Consider the following 22,492-nt stretch of genomic DNA (forward strand, 5'->3'; position numbering starts at 1 on the left):
TGAGGGATAGATATACATGACATTATCCCCCCAAATAAGTACATAATTTAAACTCTTGGAAAACACAAATTTAAAACATACAGAGAATGGAATAAACATAAAAGCATCTGCAGATTCATGAACTGTACAGCAAATAGTGATGCTAAGATTTTATGCAGGAGAAATGTTTCCTCTTATGAAGGCAATTTATAAACATGTAAGATTCTAGCAGTCCTTAGAATAAAGGAGTTGTACCCAGTCTTGCAGGGTCAGCATGGCTTTATTCCCTTCTTAGGGATCAAGCTGCTTTAGAATATGCTTCAGTTTTTACTTGTATATTTAGGGACGAGAAATGGGAGACAATAAGGAGAGGACAGTTACAAGGCCAGTGAGCAATGACTATAGCTTTTCATCCATTTTTACACATTCCATTATGTATTTCTTTTCACATATTTTTATAAATATCATTATACATTCCGATATTATATTGAATTGATGTTCAACTCTAAAATATCCCTTTTTAATTCCATTCATTTTTCCCGCCATTTTTAGAATATTAACTTTTGCTACCCTCTGACAATTTCTTCCAGGTATACAGGGCATCTAGGTTCTTTATTACTTTCTTGTTGCTACTACCTAACTCTAAATTATATATTTCATACCCATTCTATAACTTTTTATCAAAATTGAGTATGTAACATTCCTATCAAATTTCAGTCTTTTGAAATGCCAAGATAAGCATTCATATTATAATAAATATATGACTCAGGTGAAATGTTGCAATAATATGGCAATTCAACTAAACTTCAGTGGTCAATTAGAAACAAATAATACAGTAAGGCTTCTGCACCTTCTAAGGATTAAGTGGAAGGGGTGATGGGGGAGAATTTATCCAAAAGGATCACATCTAGAATTCTAGACCAGATTTACTTACCAGTAAATTCACTTATATTTTTTGAAACTACTCCCCACAACACTAACAGTAGGTACAAATGATGTAATCTTGCTTTGGAACATGACAAGTAAAGAACCTTATTACCTAATCTTTAGCATCATAAGGGCTACTTTCAAATCCTACTTAATAAATATGTAAGAAAGCAACGTTCTTAGAAAATTATTCCATATAGTAGAAAAATAAGATTTTTCCAACAATGGAGGACCAAGTAATATAACTTTAATAATAATTAACTTGATTTCTAGAACAGTACTCATCCTGAGTTTTCACCCAAAGAGTGTCTCAAATTCTTTGAATTATTACACAGAACTACATATATTACACTCAATAAATTATATGTGGCTCAGAAAAGTGAAACTTGTCTCTGACTCACCTATAACTAAAATTTTGAATGGCAAGAATGACTCCCATCAGAATGCCATCAGTGGAAATGCAATGAACATTCAAACAGGCATACAAGTTACTCTTGAGAAGGTGGGTAAAGAAAGGAAAAAGAAAATAAGTCAGGAGATAGTACTCTGAAAATCATACCTGTGGTGCTGTGACCTTAGCTGTAAGACTTCCAGCCTGCACATCAATCAACCATGCGTATTCTAAGGAATCACTTCCCAAAGGAAGACCTTCTGCTGAGAACATAGCATGTGCTCTCAGCTGGAGACCTGACAAATTGATGTGACCTTCCCTGAGTACTTCATCCACAGGGGGTCGCTGCTGAAAACAATAATGATGAGACTGTAAAATGTATAAGAAGATCACATTATAATTTCTAGTTGTTTCCCCCCATGCCCCCTGAAGAGATGAACAATAAAATCATGCCATGTATAAGGCTTCAGAATCCACAAGCTCCTAATACTTGTAGCCATAGAGGTAGTCTGAGTTAAGCATCTTTAATGAACAATACCTATGAGAGCCCATCTATTATAAAAAGCAAGATAGCTAAGTCCTAAAAAGTAGACAGACCTCTGATTGGTAACCGTCTTTATGAATAACAAGAAACTACAGTAGTACTCTGACAGGGAATACAAGAGACCAATCTTTTGTAGGAAATCTAAGAATCATGAGATTAAAATATTTTTTTAAAAGGAAGGTAACATTGAAGAACAAAGACCATTAAGACCAAAAAATGAAGAACTGTGGGGAAAACTCAACTTCCATATAGATTCTGAGGAAGATGTAAAAACAAGGATAGTTTTCTCTTACAGAGGATAATTTTATACTCACTACTAAAAGGTAGCATGTATTTAAAAGGGAAAATTTCTAACATATATTCAGAGAAATAAAGGATATGTCATAAAACAGATTATTTCATGGAACACTAGTCCCACACATAATTAAGAATAAAGAATCAAATTAGTTTGGAAATGCCCTACTGATTAGTCAACAATTTCTGTTAAATTTACCTCCCAATCTCTCACGAATGCATTGACTTTTTTTTCATCCTGGTCCAAATAGTATCACCTCTTGCCAGGACCTTTTCAGGGCATTAACTTTTTACATCTCTCTGCTACATACTCTATCAGTAATCACAGAGATCTTTTAAACATACAAATCGGATCCTGTCCTTGCCTCCAGACCATTAAGTGCTACCAGACCACTGCCTACCTCACCTTGCAGCACTTTTTACATTTGAAATTATTTATCTTAATTTTAATTTTCTCAATATTTATCTTCTTCTCCAGGTTACGGATAATTTCTGTCTTATGCACCAAGTATCACTGCACCTAACAGTGACCACAAAAAGTAGATGCTGCTGACTTGACTAGACAGATTTCTTCACAGCAAGTGTTCACAGAGCCTTCAATATACTAGTATACATAGAGGCAGTTCACAGATATTTCCCAACCTAATTTTATTACGGTAGTCTTCTTCGTGTATGTCTAGGCTATCTCACGGGGTTAGTGTTCCTTGCTTTCAATATATGTTGGGAAACAAATTCTTAAAAAAATTTTTTTTTAAGGATAAGGGTTACCTATAATTCCTAAGAAATTTTTTTTTAATTTCAAATTGTGACTACAATTATCACTCTAGAAGCTCTTCTGATACAATTTTTCATTTTATTTTCATCCAAGCTGTGTGACTTTATATTAAATCACCTGACTTCTCCAGGCATTAATTTCCTTACCGTTTTTACTGAGGGAACTGGGGAGGGTGGTCAAGAAATTTCTCTTCTGACACTGAGACTCAATAATTATTAGTATAAAACTTCTTTGAAATTTTTTAATCACAAAATTACATGTGGATCTTGGCCTTTCCTAAGGTATAGCCTACATGATATACCAATAAACATCATATTCTAAATTTTATTGCAGTTAGCATCATGTGTGAGTTGAATGGCATCCCTCAAAAATGTATGTTCAAGTCCAAAGCCCTGGAACTTGTGAATATGATCTTTTTTGAAAACAGGATTTCTGCTGATGTAATTAGGTTATGATAAGGGAGGGTGAGCCCTAATCCAATGACTGGTGTCCCTATAAAAGGAGAAAAAGTGGGACACACAGGCACAGAGAGAGAGTGGCAGCCAGTAGAGATGGAGGTAGCAATCTCTGTGATTCATCTATAAGCCAAGGAACACCAAGGATTGCTGGCAACCACAGAAGCTAAGAAGAGGCAAGGAAGGATCTTCCCCTACAGCTCAGAGAATGTGACCCTGCCAACACCTTGATTTAGGACTTTGAACCTCCAGAACTGTGAGAAAATAAATTTCTGTTGTTTTATGTCACCTAGTGTAGGATACTTTGTTATGGCAGCCCTATGAAACTAATACATAAAATGACCACAAAATAAAAAGTGCATAGTTTCATAATGGGATGCAGCAGTCCATCAGTCACCTGAGATCCCTCATCTTGAAACCTTGAGTTAAGACTGATGCTATCCAGGATAAACTACAAATGGGTAACCCAGATTTGAGCCTTGGGAGTAGACACAGTGTGAAGTGTATGAACACTAGATAGTATAACGAAAGATGAAGAAAAATATTCTTAGGAATAGTTGTGTCAACACTACAGAATGTAAACAAGGTAAGTAGACAAGCAAATTCCAAGAGGATATATATGGTATCTTTGTGTTTTGGGTAAGTTGTCAACTATCTAGGAAATGAATTATCACTAGTACTTCTACTTCCACCTTGATATCTCTACTCCATGAACTCCTTCTCTAATCCCCAAATATATCATATTTTATAATTCAGTCTCTCTACAAGTTTGCCATACCTCTATAATAAGAATTAATGTGAACATTCATAATAAGCCCAATAAAATGTTTTCTATGTTTGGAAAAGCCTTTTAAAAGTGCAGTGATTAAAAGTTGAAGTGTTACCAGGTACTCATAAGAAACCAGGGATATTCATCTAAGATTCTCAGAACTCAACCATAGAAGACTTTCACTTTCCCCTTTATTAATTTCCTTAATAGACTGAAAAAGGGAGATGGGCTTCCTCTCCACACACCTGCCTCCCAGAATAAAAAATAACTGCTTCTAATGACCCACTAATTATATAGAGGAGGACAAGAGTTTTTTCTAAGGTTAATATGGCAAGGTAAAGTGTTATATGAGATCTTTGTGATGACAGAATAGTTCTGTATCTTCATTTTGGTGGTGGTTACATGAATCTACATGTGATAAGATGACCTACAGCTATGCACACACATTGTATCAATGTCAATTTCCTTATTTTGATTCTATAATTATGAAAAATAATTTTGCCATGGAAAAAAATGGGTAAGGAGTACATACAGATTGCTCTATAGTATCTTTGAAACTTCCTGGGAATCTATAATTATTTCAAAATAAAAGTTTAAAACAGGAAACACACATTCTGTCACAAAACAAAAACCATGCCTAGCATATATTAAGTTTTAGCTAATGTGATCTCATATATGTCAAATATATATATGAAAAAATAAATTAAAATTCCATGAAGAAAAATATCGTCAGTAATGGCAAAAGAATGAAAAGGGAGTATGCTGTTTTAAATAAGATGATCAGCTACTACCAATAATCATAATAAATGTTCATTCATTGATGATTTCTGGGTGTCAGATTCATCTTACCATTTATAATTTTACTTTGTGTTGTATTAAGTTCCATTTATATTTCTAAATCACACAATTTGACTAAAAGTAAGATGGACATACAAAGTGGTGACAGGTGCTACGGAAAGCCATTTGCCATTAAAAAAATAAAGTGATAATCTACCCAGAAATGTAATAAATTCTCAAATTCTCACTTGATGAATATCATTGGTTCTCCTTCAAAAGAGCCCATAAGTATTGTGAAGGAGTTAACCAAGTATCTTATGTTAAATGAATAAGAATAAATCACTGACCATGTATATACACACATTTTAAAATATTATGGTATTGGTTAATATTAACATTTATGTTGTGATATTCAACAGAACCTACCAAAATTTTACATAGTTAATTTTTCCCTTCCATAAATATTTTAGAATTTATTTCTGTTTCTATTATAATAGCAAAAGGTATAAAATATAATTGGGATCACAGAAATAGGGAGTAGCAAAAGAAAATTGAGATTCTTAAAACAACTCTCATACACATAAACATACATACAAAACTTAATAGAGTTAACTTAGAAGTCTCTGACTTAAAGAGCTACAAAGTCCGTGCACAGAAACGAATACATTGTTTTGACTCAATAAATATTAATAGTAAATCTCTGTATCTCTAGCATATCTCATTTCACCTTACCTGATAGTTATCACTGACAAACACATTCAGGGGTGACAGGATAAGTTGCAGCATAGTCTCCCTAAATCCTTTTTTCATTTCAAAACATAGTCTTTCCAAGAAAGCTGTAGGGCATTCAGGGCCATCAGTAGTTCCATGCTACAGTCAAACAAAATAGCATAGTCGAAATGCAGAAAAAGCGAAAAGTAAGGAAGTACAAAAAAATAAAAATTACATTTCTCATGATTAAGAGAATTTGTTTTTTTAAATGGAGAAACTATGATTACTGACAAAAATAACTATTCTGTACCCCAGTAGAATCATTAGCTGCACTAAGCACCAGAGGGCCACCTGCCTACCACCTCACTGTGACACAGACACACACCTCATCTGGCCCTGCTCCAAAGTCTCTGGGTTCTTGGGGCAATTTAATACGATTCCAGGTCAATCAGAACAGGTCTAAGGGCTGTCCTTAGAGTGACCCAGGATACTGTGCCAGATCCAAACCACATAATTCAACCTTCAGAGTCAAGCCAGAAACTTGATTTTGTAACAGGTCCACCATAAGGCCCCAAACTGATCTGGGGCCTGGAGATAAAAGCTAAAAAAATGTAAAGTTGTTAAATACTCATCAGGTTAATTACAAACCCAACAACTTGAGGTATGATACAATGTCCTATCATTACATAGAACAGCAAAGAAGGAGCTAAGTTAAATTAGAAGAAAAACAGAAAGTAAAATTACCAATGATCAAGTAATCATAAAGAAAACACATGAGCTTTATGACAGTAAAAGAATAAATTTAGAAGTTTCTGAATCTGATTTTTTTTTCTAAGTGTGTGCTGCATGCTTCACATTTACCCACAGGTGGGTGTCATAATATATTCCGGAACACTTTGATGTATAAACACTTACAACAGGAAGACGCCCATGAACTTTGTACAAATTAACAAGTACAGTAATATCCCAAGGACGCAAGGTAAGTGGATGAATTGACTTGGCTGAACTTTCATTTTCCTTTTTGTCATTTTCCATTCCAACAGCAGTCCACCCAGAGCTGGATGATGTTGACAGTGACAAAACAGGACTTGAGATAACCTCTTCAAAATCCATATACATGTCATCTTCCCCAAAGTAGTTTTCCTATAAATATTAAGAAAACACAATTTGCTGTCAAAAGAGGTATGTAAATATATTTTCACCTCTGAGCCTAAATTTGTAAATTATTCATTTCCTTAACCTATTATATTTAATAAAAAGCATCAGGTCTATTGTGTTAAAATATAAAAGAAAATATACGTTAAGACTTACACATAGACACTTCGCAAACAAATATTCAGTAGCAAAAAATGCAAAAAGTTACAGAAGCTCATTTTATAGCAAAGCTTTCATGACATTGCCCCAGTTACAGTAAAACCTTGTAATTTAGGTCCCGAGAGACCTCTGAAAGTTTGCATGGTTCAACAGTTTTCAATTATTGCTCCTCAGAGTTCTTAGGCAATACCTGGGGACATCCTTTGGGGGAAGCAGTTCACTGAAAATTAGTCTGGCTAAATTCAGTTAGGTAACTAGTACAATTCATATATTCCTGTTGGAATATTTATCGGGCATGTTTTAACAGCTTTAATAAAAATATCCAATCTTGGTTATTGATGAGATAAAGACATGTGTTACCAACAATTAGTAAAACCTCCTTTCACATAGTTCATCCTGGTTTCTTATGCAGAAGTGTTTCAGCTACTGTTTTCTTTTGCATGAAAATAGAAATTTAGCTTGGATTTAAATTCTTTTTTTCATACTGATTCTAAATTTAAATTTTGGTCATTTGATCTGTCAGTAGTAAATAAAAGCTGTTAAATATTCCTGTTAACATTGTTAGCATATCTGTCAAATATTAGAACCAAGTCAGTATTTTGGTAAATTCTGCACTTTGGTTATTGACAAAGTTATTTTCTGACTAAAGTTATGGACATCAGTACATAATATCTTTTATAGGAAATAATGTTGAAGGGCTTAAAGTCATATAGTTAATTGGAAGGAGGGTTAATATTGAAATCCCAAATCCACTTGCTCACAAAACCAGTGCTTTTCCTCTATTCTCTATTGTTGTCCACCTCCTAATTACAGATTCCACTTGAAACCTGCTTGAAATCTTAATTACTGTCTTTATAATACAATTCTGAAGCATGGACAAATATAAGCACAAATACAATAGAAAACACTGGGTTATATTTTAAATTCCAACATTAAATTTTTAAAAATAACATAAATGTCTAATCAACATTAAAAACTTAAAGATGGCAATCACTAAAAAATCAGGAGACAGATGCTGGTGAGGATGTGGAGAAATAGGAACGCTTTTACACTGTTGGTGGGAGTGTAAATTAGATTCAACCATCGTGGAAGACAGTGTGGCAATTCCTCAAAGATCTAGAAATAGAAATACCATTTGACCCAGCAATCCCATTGCTAGGCATATACCCAAAGGATTATAAATCATTCTATTAAAAAAACACATGCACACGTGTTTATTGTGGCACTGTTTATAATAGCAAAGACTTGGAACCAGCCCAAATGCCCATCAATGATACACTGGATAAAGAAAATGTGGCACATATACACTATGGAATACTATGCAGCCATAAAAAAGATGAGTTCATGTCCTTTGCAGGGACATGGATGAAGCTGGAAACCATTATTCTCAGCAAACTGACACAAGAACAGAAAACCAAACACCGCATGTTCTCACTCATAAGTGGGTGTTGAACAATGAGAACACATGGACACAGGGAGGTGAACATCACACACCAGGGCCTGTCAGTGGGTAGGGAGGCTAGGGGAGGGATAGCAGGGGATGGAGGGATTGGGGAGGGATAACATTAGGAGAAATATCTAATATAGATGACGGGGTAGGGACGGATGTAGCAAACCACCGTGACACATGCATACCTATGTAACAAACCTGCATGTTCTGCACATGTACCCCAGAACTTAAAGCATAAAAAAGCAAAACAAACAAACAAACGAAAAACCTTGAAGAGATGAAACAAAAAGCTAGTTCTTTGACAAGATAAAAAAAAAAACTGGGCTGGGCACAGTGGCTCATGCCTATAATCCCAGCACTCTGGGAGGCCAAGGTGGACAGATCATGAGGTCAGGAGATCGAGACCATCCTGCCCAAAATGGTGAAACCCCATCTCTACTAAAAAAACAAAAATCTGTAATCCCAGCACTTTGGGAGGCCAAGGTGGGTGGATCACAAGGTCAAGAGATCAAGACCATCCTGGTCAACACGGTGAAAACCCGTCTCTAGTAATACAAAAAAAAAAAAAATTAGCTGGGCATGGTGGCGCATGCCTGTAATCCCAGCTACTCAGGAGGCTGAGGCAGGAGAATTGCCTGAAGCCAGGAGGCGGAGGTTGCGGTGAGCTGAGATCGCACCATTGCACTCCAGCCTGGGTAACAAGAGCGAAACTCTGTCTCAAAAAAAAAAAAAAAAAAATTAGCTGGGTGTGGTGGCATATGCCTGTAAATCCAGCTACTCAGGAGGCTGAGGCAGGAGACTCGCTTGAACCAGGGAGTCAGAGGTTGCAGTGAACCGAGGTCGCGCCACTGCACTCCAGCCTGGCGACAGAGCGAGACTCCATCTCAAAAAAAAAAAAAATTAATGGACCATTTGTGAGATTAACCAAGAAAAGAAGAGAGAAGATCCCGATAAGGTCAATCATTCAAGGCTACTATGCACACCTTTACAAGAACAAACTGAAAAATCTAGAGGTGACAGATAAATTCCTGGAAATTTGCAACCTTCCTAGATTAAACAAGGAAGGAACAGAAACTCTGAACAGACCAATAACAAATAGTGAGATAGAAAAAGTAATTTTAAAAAACTGTCAACATATAAAAGCCCAGGAGTGGACAGATTCACAGCTGAAGTCTATCAGGCATTTAAAGAAGAATTGGTACGAATACTACTGAAACCAAAAGATAGAGAAAGAGGGAATCCTCCCTAAATCATTCTATGAAGCCAGTATTGCCCAAATACCAAAACCAGAAAAAGACATTAAAAAAAGAAAACCAAAGACCAATATCCCTGATGAACAAAGATACAAAAATCCTCAACAAAATACCAGCTAACTGAATCTAAGAGCATATCAAATAGATAATACACCATGATCAAGTGGGTTTCATACTAGGATGTAGGGATGAGTCAATAAATGTGATATATCACATAAACAAAATTAGAAACAAAAACCTATTTGACAAGTTGGGTAGAATCAATATTGTGAAAATGACCACACTGCTAAAAGCAATCTTTAAATTCAATGCAATTCCCATTAAAATACCGCCATAATTCTTCACACAACTAGAAAAAAAACAATCCTAAAACTCATATGAAACCAAAAAAGAGCCCGCATAGCCCAAGCAAGATTAAGCAAAAAGAACAAATCTGCTGAGCACAGTGGCTCACACCTGTAATACCAGCACTTTGGGAGGCTGAGGTGAGTGGGTTACGCGGTCAGGAGTTTGAGACCAGCCTAACCAATATGGTGAAACCCCGTCTCTACTAAAAATACAAAAATTAGCTAGGCGTGGTGGCCAGCACCTGTAATTCCAGCTACTTGGGAGGCTGAGGCAGGAGAATCACTTGAACCTGGGAGACAGGGGTTGCAGTGAGCCAAGACCACACCACTGCACTCCAGCCTGGGTGACAGAGTACGACATCATCTCAAAATAAAAAAACAAAAACAAATCTGGAGGCACCACATTACTTGACTTCAAACTATATACTACAAGGCTATAGTTACCAAAACAGCAAAGTACAGGTATAAAAACAGGCATGCAGACCAATGGAACAGAATAAAGAACCCAAAATACAGCTAACTGATCATCGACAAAGCATGCAAAACAAAGTGGGAAAATTGGGTTTCACACCAGGGTTGCAGGGATGGTTTATATAGAAGTCAATAAATGTGATACATCACATAAATAAAATAAGAAAGAAAAACCTATTCAACAAATTGTGCTGGGATAATTGGCAAGCCACACATAGAAAAATGAAAATGTATCCTCATCTCTCACCTTATACAAAAATCAACTCGAGATGGATCAAAGACATAAATCTAAGACCTGAAACCATAAAAATTCTAGAAGACAACATTAGAAAGACTCTTCCTGACATTGGATTAGGCAAAGAATTCATCACCAAGAACCCAAAAGCAAATGCAACAAAAACAAAAATAAAAGATGGGACCTAATTAAACTAAAAAGCTTCTGCACAGCAAAAGAAATAATCAGCAGAATAAACAGACAACACACAGAGTGGGAGAAAATCTACACAAACTATGTGTCTGACAAAGGACTAATATATGGAATTTACAGGGAACTCCAACAAATCAGCAAAGAAAAACCAAATAATCCCATCAAAAACTGGGCAAAGGACATGAATATACATTTCTCAAAAGAAGATATACAAATGGCCAACAAACATATGAAAAAATGCTCAACATCACTAATGATCAGGGAAATGCAAATCAAAAACACAATGTGATACCACCTTACTCCTCCAAGAATGGCCATAATTTAAAAATAAAAAATAATAGATGTTGATGTGGATGTGATGAAGAGAACACTTTTACACTGCTCATGGGAATGTAAACTAGTACAACCACTATGGAAAACAGCATGGAGAGTCCTTAGAGAGCTAAATGTAAAACTACCATTTTATCCAGCAATCCCACTACTTGGTATTTACCCAAAAGAAAAGAAGTCATTATATGAAAAAGACACTTGCACATGCATGTTCATAGAAGCACAATTCACAATTGAATAATATGGAACCAACCTTAATGCCCGCCAAGCAACTAGTGAATAAAGAAAACGTGACTGAAAACGTGACTGACACACACACACACACACACACACACACACACACACACACACACCCTGTAGAATAATACTCAGCCATGAAAAGGAATGAAATAATGGCATTCACAGCAACGTGGATGGAACTGGAGACCATTATTCTAAGTGATGTAACTCATGAATGGAAAACCAAATATCATATATTTGCACTCATAAGTGGGGGCTAAGCTATGAGGACGCAAAGACGTAAGAATGATCTAAGAATGATATTATAGACTCCGGAGACTCGAGAGGAAGGCTGGGAAGAAGGTGAGGGATAAAACACTATACACTGGGTATAGTGTATACTGCTCAGGTGATGGGTGCACCAAAATCTCAGAAATCACCACTAAAGAACTTATCCATGTAACCAAAAACTACCCGTTCCCCGAAACAACTGAAATAATGTAAGCAACTGAATAATGTTCAGAGCAGTAGTTCTCCCCTCCAGAAGCCTTTACAAAATACACATTTCACCTCAGTCCTGGTGACTGTTCAGAAAGTATGCAGTAGGCAGAGTCCAGAGTCAAGTGGAAAGTGGAAAAACTCCTTTGATACTTTCATCTGTAAATGGCCTCCAGAAAATCATCTCTGTCCCACCTTCTCTCCAAACAGGTGATCTAAGGACTCAACTACTATTAGGTTTCAGCATACTAACATGTACCAATGAAACAAAACAGTTACCAGCACTCATTTTAACTCATTTTTAATAATCCTAGCCAAGAGATCTCTTATTTTAAAAAAATTCCCTTGTAGTCTCTTATAACTGTAAATCTTGAAAAAAAATTAGAATCCTGTAGATTATTACAGTAAAAAAAAAAAAGATTCTATTGGGTCTAATGTTCAGTTTGCTACTAAAGCAATCTCTACTTAATTATCTGAAATGGAAATAATTCATATCAAATTCTTTAGGGACTAATGAATGCCCAACATAGTAGAAAACATTTGCTAATTTTTATTAAAAGTGTCAGTGACTTTGCTCTAAAGCAGTTATAAAACACTAGGATTCTTTCATGAGCTGATATATTTGTAGTTACTGAATATTATCAACAAAATGTACTTTTAAAATTATAACTCCTTTAAGAACTTAGTCTAATGTTAAATGTCTAATGCTGGGTGTGTGATTTAAGGGTTTTTCTTAATTTATAAATTCCAAATCTATAAGTTAATTTCTTAAGAATTAACTGGAAGGCCAGGTGCAATGGCTCATGCCTGTAACCCCAGCACTTCAGGAGGCCGAGGTGGGCAGGATCACTTGAGCCCAGGAGTTCAGGATGATCCCGGGCAATATGGTGAAACCCCATTCCACAAAAATTATCCAGTTGTGATGGCACATGCATGTGGTCCTAGCTACTTGGGAGGCTAAGAAAAATCACCTGAGCCCAGGAAGTCGATGCTGCAGTGAACCGTGACCATGCCATTGCCTGGGTGACAAAGTGAGACCCTGTCTCAAGACAAAAAAAAGAATTGACCGAAAAAAAATTACCAAAAAGGTTGATAAAAGTGTAAGGTAGATGGTAATACATTATGACAAACTTTTATGATACTTTAAGATTAATAAATGTATATAAATATTTACAAATACAAATCAAACTTTCAATTTCATTTTATAATAAGTGGCATGGAAAATTAAACTATCTTTACAATAAATTCCAAACAATACTAGAAAAAATTCATTGGCTTACGGGACAGAGAAAATATGTTCTTTTGTCAAATTTGCATAATGTTTGAATTTAAGAATGATAAACTACATTTCAATTTACTTAAGAATTCTCCAAAATTTTCTTTTCATAATGATATTTTGGTATATGAGTATCATGTCACCTACTTCAAGTAAGAGACTGCCATGTTTTTCCTAGCTAAAAATTTATACTTATCCAATGATGCTCATTTCTCAAAACAGAAAAAAAAATAGGTTAAAAGATGACAGCTAATAAAATCAGAGAATAGTAGGAAAAGTCTATAAGTACTGTATCCAAAATTACATTTTTTTTAAAAAAAGAAAAATTAATAGCCAGGTTTCTGTTCAAGAATATTAAAATTATTATTATTATTTTTTGAAATGGAGTCTCACTTTGTCACCAGGCTGAAGTGCAGTGGCACGACCTCGGCTCACTGCAACCACCGTCTCCTAGGTTCAAGCAATTCTCCTGCCTCAGCCTTCGTGCCACTATACCCAGCTAATTTTTGTATTTGTAATAGTAACGGGGTTTCACCATGTTGACCAGGGTGGTCTCAATCTCCTGACCTCGTGATCTGCTCGCCTTGGCCTCCCAAAGTGCTGGGATTACAGGCATGAGCCACTGCGCCCAGCCTAAAATTATTTTTAATAAGAAAAACATATATCCATATATACCCTATAATCTAGTTATCTGCTACCAATGGCATGTTATCGCTATAAAAAGATTTCTTTTCCTTTCATTAACAAAAATGTAATAAGACTAAGAGAAGTCAATTCATAAAAGTAATATAAGTGGTATTGTTATCCAACTTTATATCCACAACAGAAAAAATGACAAAGTTATAATATGACTGACATGACTTTGGGCTGACACTTAGAGTTACTATATTGTCTACATCTGCAGAAGTCCTCCCATTTCCATACGTGTCCTCATGAATTTTAATGCATATTCAGTAGACATATTCTTCTTAGAATTCTTTATAATGATAATGCCAGGCCTAGTTTGTTCCATGGATTTTGGAAAGCAGTCTTTCATATGCAGCCAAATAAATATAGTGATTCTTTCTTTTCCTAGTTTATTCTTAATAATTTCTTGATGTTTAATTTTGATAACTAAAAAAACACTATCTCAGTTACATGAATTTATACATTCCCTTAAATTCCCATTTTCCTTTTCATGTATACATGAAAATGCATGAACAAGAAAATTTCATACATGAATTTGAATGTTATAAAAATAATGTACATATTTTTGAACTTCCAAAAAGTTTTAAAGTCCTAATACTGAAACCAAGTAAAATACACGTTATAGGCCGGGCGCGGTGGCTCAAGCCTATAATCCCAGCACTTTGGGAGGCCGAGGCGGGTGGATCACGAGGTCAAGAGATTGAGACCATCCTGGTCAACATGGTGAAACCCCGTCTCTACTAATACAAAAAATTAGCTGGGCACGGTGGCGCGTGCCTGTAATCCCAGCTACTCAGGAGGCTGAGGCAGGAGAATTGCCTGAACCCAGGAGGCGGAGGTTGTGGTGAGCCGAGATCGCGCCATTGCACTCCAGCCTGGGTATCAAAAGCGAAACTCCGTCTCAAAAAAAAAAAAAAAAAAATACACGTTATATAGTTAAGCAAACAGACTAGGCATGGTGGTTCACACCTATAATTCCTACACTTTGGGAGGCCAAGGCGAGAGGATTGCTTGAGGCCAGGAAGGAGTTTGAGACCAGCCTGGGCAACATAGCAGGACCCTGTCTCTCCAAAAATTAGATGGGTATGGTGGTGGTGCTTGCCTGTAGACCTAGCTACTCAACAGGCTGAGGCGGGAGGATCACTTGAGCCCTGGATTTCCAGATTACAAAGAGCTATGATTGTACCACGCACTCCAGCCTGAATGACAAAGGAAGACCCTGTCTCTTAAAAAACAAAACAAAACCAAAACCAGAAACTTAAAAGAATTGCATAAATTTTTTATAAAAGGAAGCGTAGAGTTCACTGGGCTAGACAAATTTTTTGCCTGTCATGTCTTTGATATATATATTTAGTAAACATGTCAAAATTTAAAATTTTATAATTTGCTTTAATAGATATTTTATACAAGTTCTAAGCTAATTAGATGAATGTAAATACTAGTACAATATTTAGGGCAAGTCAAACTCTTGATACTATTAAAAAGTTGTTATAAAGCCTTTAATGCACAAAAGTCTGTATGAAAACAATAATCTATCAGCAATGGCTACATCTGTGGAGAACTTACAAAGAAGTCTAAAATGAAGGCATATATTTCTTTCAATGTATTCTGTTTGTTAGAGTCCCCTTATTTTTGGTGAATATGTATTCCTATCAGTTTTTTAAAAATAAAAATAAACTGAGGCTCCATGTGTACACAGTAATGCAAAAATGGAACTTAATACCACTCTAATAGTATTTGAAAACTGATACTGTATCACTATGACTACCCTCACCTACTAATTAAATCATTACTTATATTTAAGTAAAATATAATGCAGCCTCTTCAGGAAGACTATAGCACGAAAATTGCCTTTTAAATCCTTTATAGTTATTCACATGCAATCCCAAGAAACTAAGATAATGGGAGAAATATTTGACATATATTTTAGGTCAAATGATGGTCACAAGAAGGAAGAAAAGTGTGTGTGTTACCAACAGAAACTCTAGGCATCTACAAATATTAACCACATTTTCCCTTGCATCTTTTATATTAAGTTACAACATCTGATGCTTTATGGTGGTTTTTAGTAAATACAATATAGTAACTCAAATATTGAGATGCTATATACCGTCCAAATCCAGTTCAGCCAGCACTTCCTCCAGAGAGCCTTTACTAACAAACCTTGATTGTGCTACCCTGACCAACCCTGAACATCCTAGTCCCGCTCCAGAATTAATTACTCTTATCACCGTACATTAAAGGATTCCTTGTCACCTAGGTATTCGATACCCAAAGTGAATCTGCCAGATCCTGTAAAAATGCAAAATTTCTTGAAGTTGTTGAAAGTGATGTTGGATAACTCCTCTAATCACAGGCAAAGGTGATAAGTGAGGATCAAGAGGGATTATAGTAGTTACCACAAAAAAGATAAAATCAACAAGAACTGTTGACAATTTGTTGGGGCATTTAAAATACATGAGTTGAATATCAAAAGAATAACAGTGCTCTCCAGAAAATTGATGAACTCCTCAAATATTTATCCAAAAATAGCCTCTCTTCATAATCATTCTTCAGAGATCAACTTTATAGTGCTGTCATACCGTGCAATCACACAATTTCAGTGGAAAAAATTATACCAAAATGAGTAAACACTTGATTGGTTTTTTGTTCTAAGAATTAGTGCATATTTCTTCAGAACCTAAGTTTGATATATTCTGAAATAAACTTATTTTCATATATTTGCTGCAGTTTTGCAAATAAAGCACCAAATATTTGCTCATTACTTATAAAACGTTATCACTTATTTTTAATGGATTCATTGAAGTAGTCTTTTCCATTACCAATTATTCTCAGATATATGCAGTACTTCTATTGCTATATTACTTATAATGTGTTAAAATTTGTCCATGTATCCATCTATCCTAGCTATCCCTCTAGGTTACCTCCCTGAGAACAGATGCTACATCATCTTTATCTGTAGCAACTAGCACCATTCTTAGAACATACTAAATGCACAAAAGTATGCTGAACTGAGGAGTACTATTTTTAATAAATAATTTTGTAATTGAGTCTAGTACCCCACATCCAGTCAACATATCTGGTATATCCTTAACACTTTAAATAATCTAATTGGCTATTTCAAATGGTCTCAATTTTCAATAAATTTTAACTGCTTTGTCTATATTTAAAAATATGTAAGTTGTTTTTAAGAATTATACCTTTATACACAAAAAGGCATTTAGTAGAGGTCCATAGAGAGTTATCTGAGAATCTGGAGAAAGTTCCATTTCTACATGAAGTTTATCAGGTGGAAGTTCTGAGGGATCAATAGGTGGGCGTGAAGAAGTAGAGGGAGAAGAAACAACTCTGTCTGATCCCTTCTGAGATGGCCTTAATACAGATAGCATTGTCTCTTCCATTTCTGACACTGGAATAAATTAAGAAAAAAAAAGATTAATGTCTGGGGGGTGGGGGACAAAAGACCTCTTAGAAGATCTTCAAGGAAATATCCACTAAGAAATTTTACTTTGCAAATATGATATCAACTAATCCTTGCATAATGTATAATAATGAAAACAGACCTAAAAGACCAATTATTAAGAAAGCAAATAAATAATAAATATCACTGAAATATGAGAGAAACACATAAATCAGCCTGCAAAGAATAAACAAAAACTTTCCGTTAACATAAACAACATTCTTATTGAGTCCCTGCAATATAAATTTGGGTCACATCGAGATCTTAACTATTCTTGGGCACTAAACTACAACACTTTGTCACATAAATAGCTATTTAAATATAATGTGATGTTATCAAGTCACTATGAAACAACTATGAAAACTATCCTTTGAAACTTAGCTCACTGGAAACATACAAAGAAAACATCATCATTTGGCTCTAATTCTTTTTTGGATCCAGGTAATACGGCAAATTTTCAGCAAACTATAAATCGTATAGGAACTAACATTTCACAAAATCATGCAGCTTAAATATATAGATTCACTTATATCTTGTTTCATATTCAGGCTCTGCTGCTTCTAGCTTGGCAGATTTTGAGAAAATTACTTGCTTTCTCTGAGCACATTTCCCCAACTTTAAGATAAAAATAATGATAATCTCTTTCTCACAGAGTTGTTATAAAGATTAAATGAGATAACAGAAGCCAGAAAACTGCTTGGCCCAATACTTGATACATAGTAAATTCTCAAAAGGTAGCTATAATTACTCTAAAATATTTAAAGATTATACTATGTGAGAATAGATGTGTTTCAATTTTTTTATTTGCTTTTTATTTTTCATAATTATCAATCATAACTGCAGCTGTATAAAAGTACAAATTATATAAAAACACTTACATGACTGTTTTAGCTGTTCATCTGCTTTTTGTGGATAAATTGGATGCCATGTATAATCAATTGTAAGCATGACACTTGGGACAGTCCAGCATTCAACCCAACCAGCCCTTTGAATAGTAAAACAGACAGTTTCTAGTCAGATGCTTATTCCTTTAATTGTACAGATACCAGTTGCAGATATTCAAATTTTATTATTTTTTGAAAAGAGAAGAATTATTTCTCCACATACAAGCACAAAATACTTGTCAATAATTACATTTTATTTTATTTATTTATTTATTTATTTTTGAGACAGGTATCTCTCTGTCACCCAAGCTGGAGTGCAGTGGTGTGATCTTGGCTCACTACAACCTCTGCCTCCCAGATTCAAGCGATTGCCCTGCCTTAGCCTCCCAGGTAGCTAGGAATACAAGCATGTGCCATGATGCCCAGCTAATTTTTGTATATTTAGTAGAGACAAGGTTTCACCATGTTGGCCAAGGTGATCCACCCACTTGATCCACCCACCTCGGCCTCCCAAAGTGCTGGGACTACAGACGTGAGCCACTGTGCCCGGCCTGTGTCACTAATTTTATGTACTCACTTTTCCTGAGTAATGTTGCGCCATTTTGGTTTAACTGTTTTCTGGCCACTTTGACACTCAGCAGGAATACCAGTATCATGAATCATCTTATTTTGGTGGCAATTTTTAACCAGCATAAATAAAGAATATTTACTAGGGTGGCAATCTGGTAGAAACAAATGAAGATCAACATCTTCTCCCTACAAAAATAATTATAATAATCCAAAGTAATAAAATCAGTGAATAAATATGTTGGTTAATACTTATGGGCAAACCTGTCTACAACAATCTTAGAAATGTTTGAAAGAAAATAAATTGTATTACTTTTTATTTTATTGTATTATTTATCTTTTTTTTTTTTTTTTGGTGGTCTCACTCTGTCACTGAGGCTGGGGTGAAGCCTTAAACTCCTGCGCTCAAGTGATCCAAGTAGTTGGGACTAGAGGAATGTGCTACTTTTTTTTGTAGAAACAGGGTCTTCTTGTGTTGCCCAAGCTAGTCTCAAACTCCTAGTCTTAAGCAATCATCTTGCCTCAGGCTCCCAAATTGCTGGCATTACATGAGTAAGATAAACAAATTTGAAATGACAGATTTTACACTGAACAGTCAGGAAAATAACAAATAAGATTTTACATTGACTAAAACTAAATTTGTATTGAAAAACAACAAAATAATCAGGGAGAGAAACAGCATAGTTTCCAAACAGTGAAAAGAATGGGTATCCATAGATATTTTATACGAAGTTTAGTTTTTTAAAAAAACTTTTATAAGCTCAGGTAGACTATGTTCTATATTTTTATTAATTTTTAAAATAGTGTTGTCTCATTTGATTCTAGTATGTCTTATTTCCTCAACTGGCTTTTAATAATACAGAACTGGCAAATCAAAGGATCTTTATTTGGCTTTACTTTTTTCCTTGTAGGTCTTCTATTCTTTGTTCATCTTGATGACTAGTTTCTTAACGGGCAGCAAGGTAGAGTGGTTAAAAGAATGGAGCCCTAAGCTATATTGTCCAATAACTCACTAGCTGTATGATGAGTTAAAAAAGCTCTGTTCCTCACTTTTGTAATATATAAATGCAGGTAATAATACTCTTAAGAGGGTTGTTCTGAGAATTAAATGAGTTATTACATAAAACACATGGAACAGCGTCTATGTAGTACACAGAAAATGTTTAATAGATATTAGCTGTTTTCTATTATGTTGCTAATTTTATCAGTATAACCACCATTAATACTACAAATACTACTGGTTGCCCATACCAAAAAAATATGTTCCATAAAATTTTGAGCTTAGACGTACACAAGAGCTGGCATTCAGATAAAAGGAAGAAAGGTACTGTGGTTATTCCTTGAATTCATGTTTACAATTAAGAATCAAATAAAGTGAAGTATAAAATTAGTTCACATGAATTAGTAAACATTAGAGCTAGAAGGGCCAACATATAGATTAGCCACATAGATCAGAAAAGAACTCTAAGAAAATAATCAACTTGAGATATTTTTTAATTGCCCAATGTCTTAGGTGCAGTTAACTACAAAAAGGAAAGAGCAGGAACTCTGTGACACTAAAGGTAGTAGACACTGGAGGAAAGCTAAAACACCTTAGAGTGGCAATGGACTGGGTAGGGGAGAGTATCAAGACAAGCTTTGGGAAATCAAACTTATTAATACATCTTGTGGAATAAATAATGCATTCAATTTACATACTCTTAAAGAGAACTTGGTATTACATGTAGCTGGAACAAAGTCCGTAAAAGGCAAAGAAAAATCAATGTTTAGTGTTTCTCCACAAGCTGCCAGATACACTACAAAGAAAAAAAAGAAGAAAAAGTAAATTTACTTTTAATGTCAATAAAGTTTCAATTATAAAACTGCCTAAAATGCACAACTAAATAAAATTGTTAGTCCAATACAAACTCTGAAACAGTCCTCTGAGAGTCTCACAAAGATAATGGGGTAAAATAACTTCTAGTATCCGTTAAAACTATCAAATCTACACTAATTTTCTTAGTTGGTATTTGCCTTAATGAGAGGAATGCTTAGAACCTAATTTTTTAAATGTCTTACCATTTTCCTGTTGTTTAGTGGAGCAGTCGATCCAATTGTGTTGATTAGCAGCCCAAATCATTTCAAATTGATGAAACATGATTTTAAAATTCCACGTATATGGAACAAATGAGAAAATGTCTGGAGCACTATCACTAGACCAGTCTTGAATTAAATCTAAAATTATTGGGGTAGTGAATAGAAATTGTAAAGTTAGTTGAAACTCAGAAAAGAAAACAGATTTTCTAACACCAGTCAAAAATGAATTTTTCTTTTGTGTAACTAAAAAAATTTTATACTGAAATATTTAAAAGGTGATTAAGATGTATTTAAATAATTTGACAGTAAACAGATGTTTACTTACTAATCATAGTTCCAAATAAGAGAAATTTTATATATTTAATATATCTGTTTTAAAAGGAATTTTAGAAAGTAAAAAAATAACTTGATATTCTACTACCCAAATAGCCAACACTGTGGATACATTTTCTTCCAGTTATTTGTCTACATAGACTGGCACTATCCTATATGTACATTTTTTATGTATTGCTTCTTTCAGTGAACTCAAATATTTTTCCATGTTATTTCACACATGTTTACATAAATTTTACATAATACCTCATTAATGAGATTTGTCAGGACTTACTTAACCATTTTTTATAGCTGAATATTTAGACTCCAAATTTTTGTGTTACATATATATTACCATGTACTATATATTTTTGTAAAAGGTATTTTACATATTCAGGATTACTTATCAGTATAGATTCTAGAAGTGAAATTGCTGCATCAAAATTTAGGAATATTTTTCAAGACTATTATAAATTTAAAAATTGCATTCAAAGAGAAGTGAGTCCATTTACACTCCTACCAGAAATGTATGCTTGACTACCTATTTCATTGAACCTTTTCCTGCATTCTATTTCTATCTATCTGTTTTTTGTTTTGTTTTACTTGACATTTAACAACTGAAAAACAGTATCTCACTTCCACTGAACTTCTTAACTACAAGCATGGCTGAACAAATTTTCAAGTTGTTTTATTCGTTAAACAAATATCTACTGAGTGTCTACTGTGTGTCAGGCTCTGTTCTAGACTCTGGGACTACAATGGTAAACGAAACATAGACTTGACTTTCTTAGAATTGTAATTCAATCATATTTGTTCATTGCATGTTTAAATTGCTTTTTAAAATTGCATTCATGCATTTGTCTGTTTACCCTTTGGTACTTTACTTCTTTTAAATCCCAATAAATAAATGCTCTTTAAAGACATTAGCACTGATCTACCATAGCAGTTTGCACAACTTTATCTTCTGGCCTCCACAATGTTGTATATGCATTGTACACTCCCAGCAATGCCTTTCAATAAAAGGGCTCCTCCTAGAGGTGTCAGACTCATCTTTGTATATTCACTGTACATAACACAGTGCCATGTATATAAAATTAGAACGTGTGTGTGTGTGTGGTTTGTGAGAGACAGAGAGAGAGAGAGAGAGAGAGAAACAATTGGAAACAGTATCATTATAGCACAGACTTTGACACTAGACAGTCTTGGGTTTAAGTTCTAGATTTATCATTTTACTAGCTATGCAATCTTGAAAAAAAGTGACTTAAATGTTATCAGTTTTCTCTTGTACAAAATAAGAAT

General features: G+C 34.7%; 1 protein-coding gene across 8 annotated transcripts in view; it reads right to left on the minus strand.

The window, feature by feature from the left end:
• The window catches only part of BLTP1 (bridge-like lipid transfer protein family member 1), a 222,180-nt gene that overhangs the window by 144,568 nt on the left and 55,120 nt on the right, over positions 1-22,492 (minus strand). For 7 of the 8 annotated variants that reach the window (XM_012473015.3, XM_012473017.3, XM_012473018.3 and 4 more), the window contains 8 exons: positions 20,864-21,019; positions 20,504-20,601; positions 18,816-18,994; positions 18,233-18,339; positions 17,095-17,303; positions 6,538-6,765; positions 5,644-5,781; positions 1,466-1,645 (listed from right to left, as the gene is read on the minus strand). In XM_012473015.3, the coding sequence (XP_012328438.2) occupies positions 1,466-1,645; positions 5,644-5,781; positions 6,538-6,765; positions 17,095-17,303; positions 18,233-18,339; positions 18,816-18,994; positions 20,504-20,601; positions 20,864-21,019 (1,295 nt within the window). The remainder of the gene's footprint in view (positions 1-1,465; positions 1,646-5,643; positions 5,782-6,537; positions 6,766-17,094; positions 17,304-18,232; positions 18,340-18,815; positions 18,995-20,503; positions 20,602-20,863; positions 21,020-22,492) is intronic. The other variant, XM_012473016.3, reaches the window with a different exon arrangement.

The sequence above is a fragment of the Aotus nancymaae genome, unplaced genomic scaffold (assembly GCF_030222135.1).
Source record: "Aotus nancymaae isolate 86718 unplaced genomic scaffold, 86718_ANA_hifiasm-v0.15.2.pri h1tg000033l, whole genome shotgun sequence".
Taxonomy (NCBI): Eukaryota; Metazoa; Chordata; class Mammalia; order Primates; family Aotidae; genus Aotus; species Aotus nancymaae.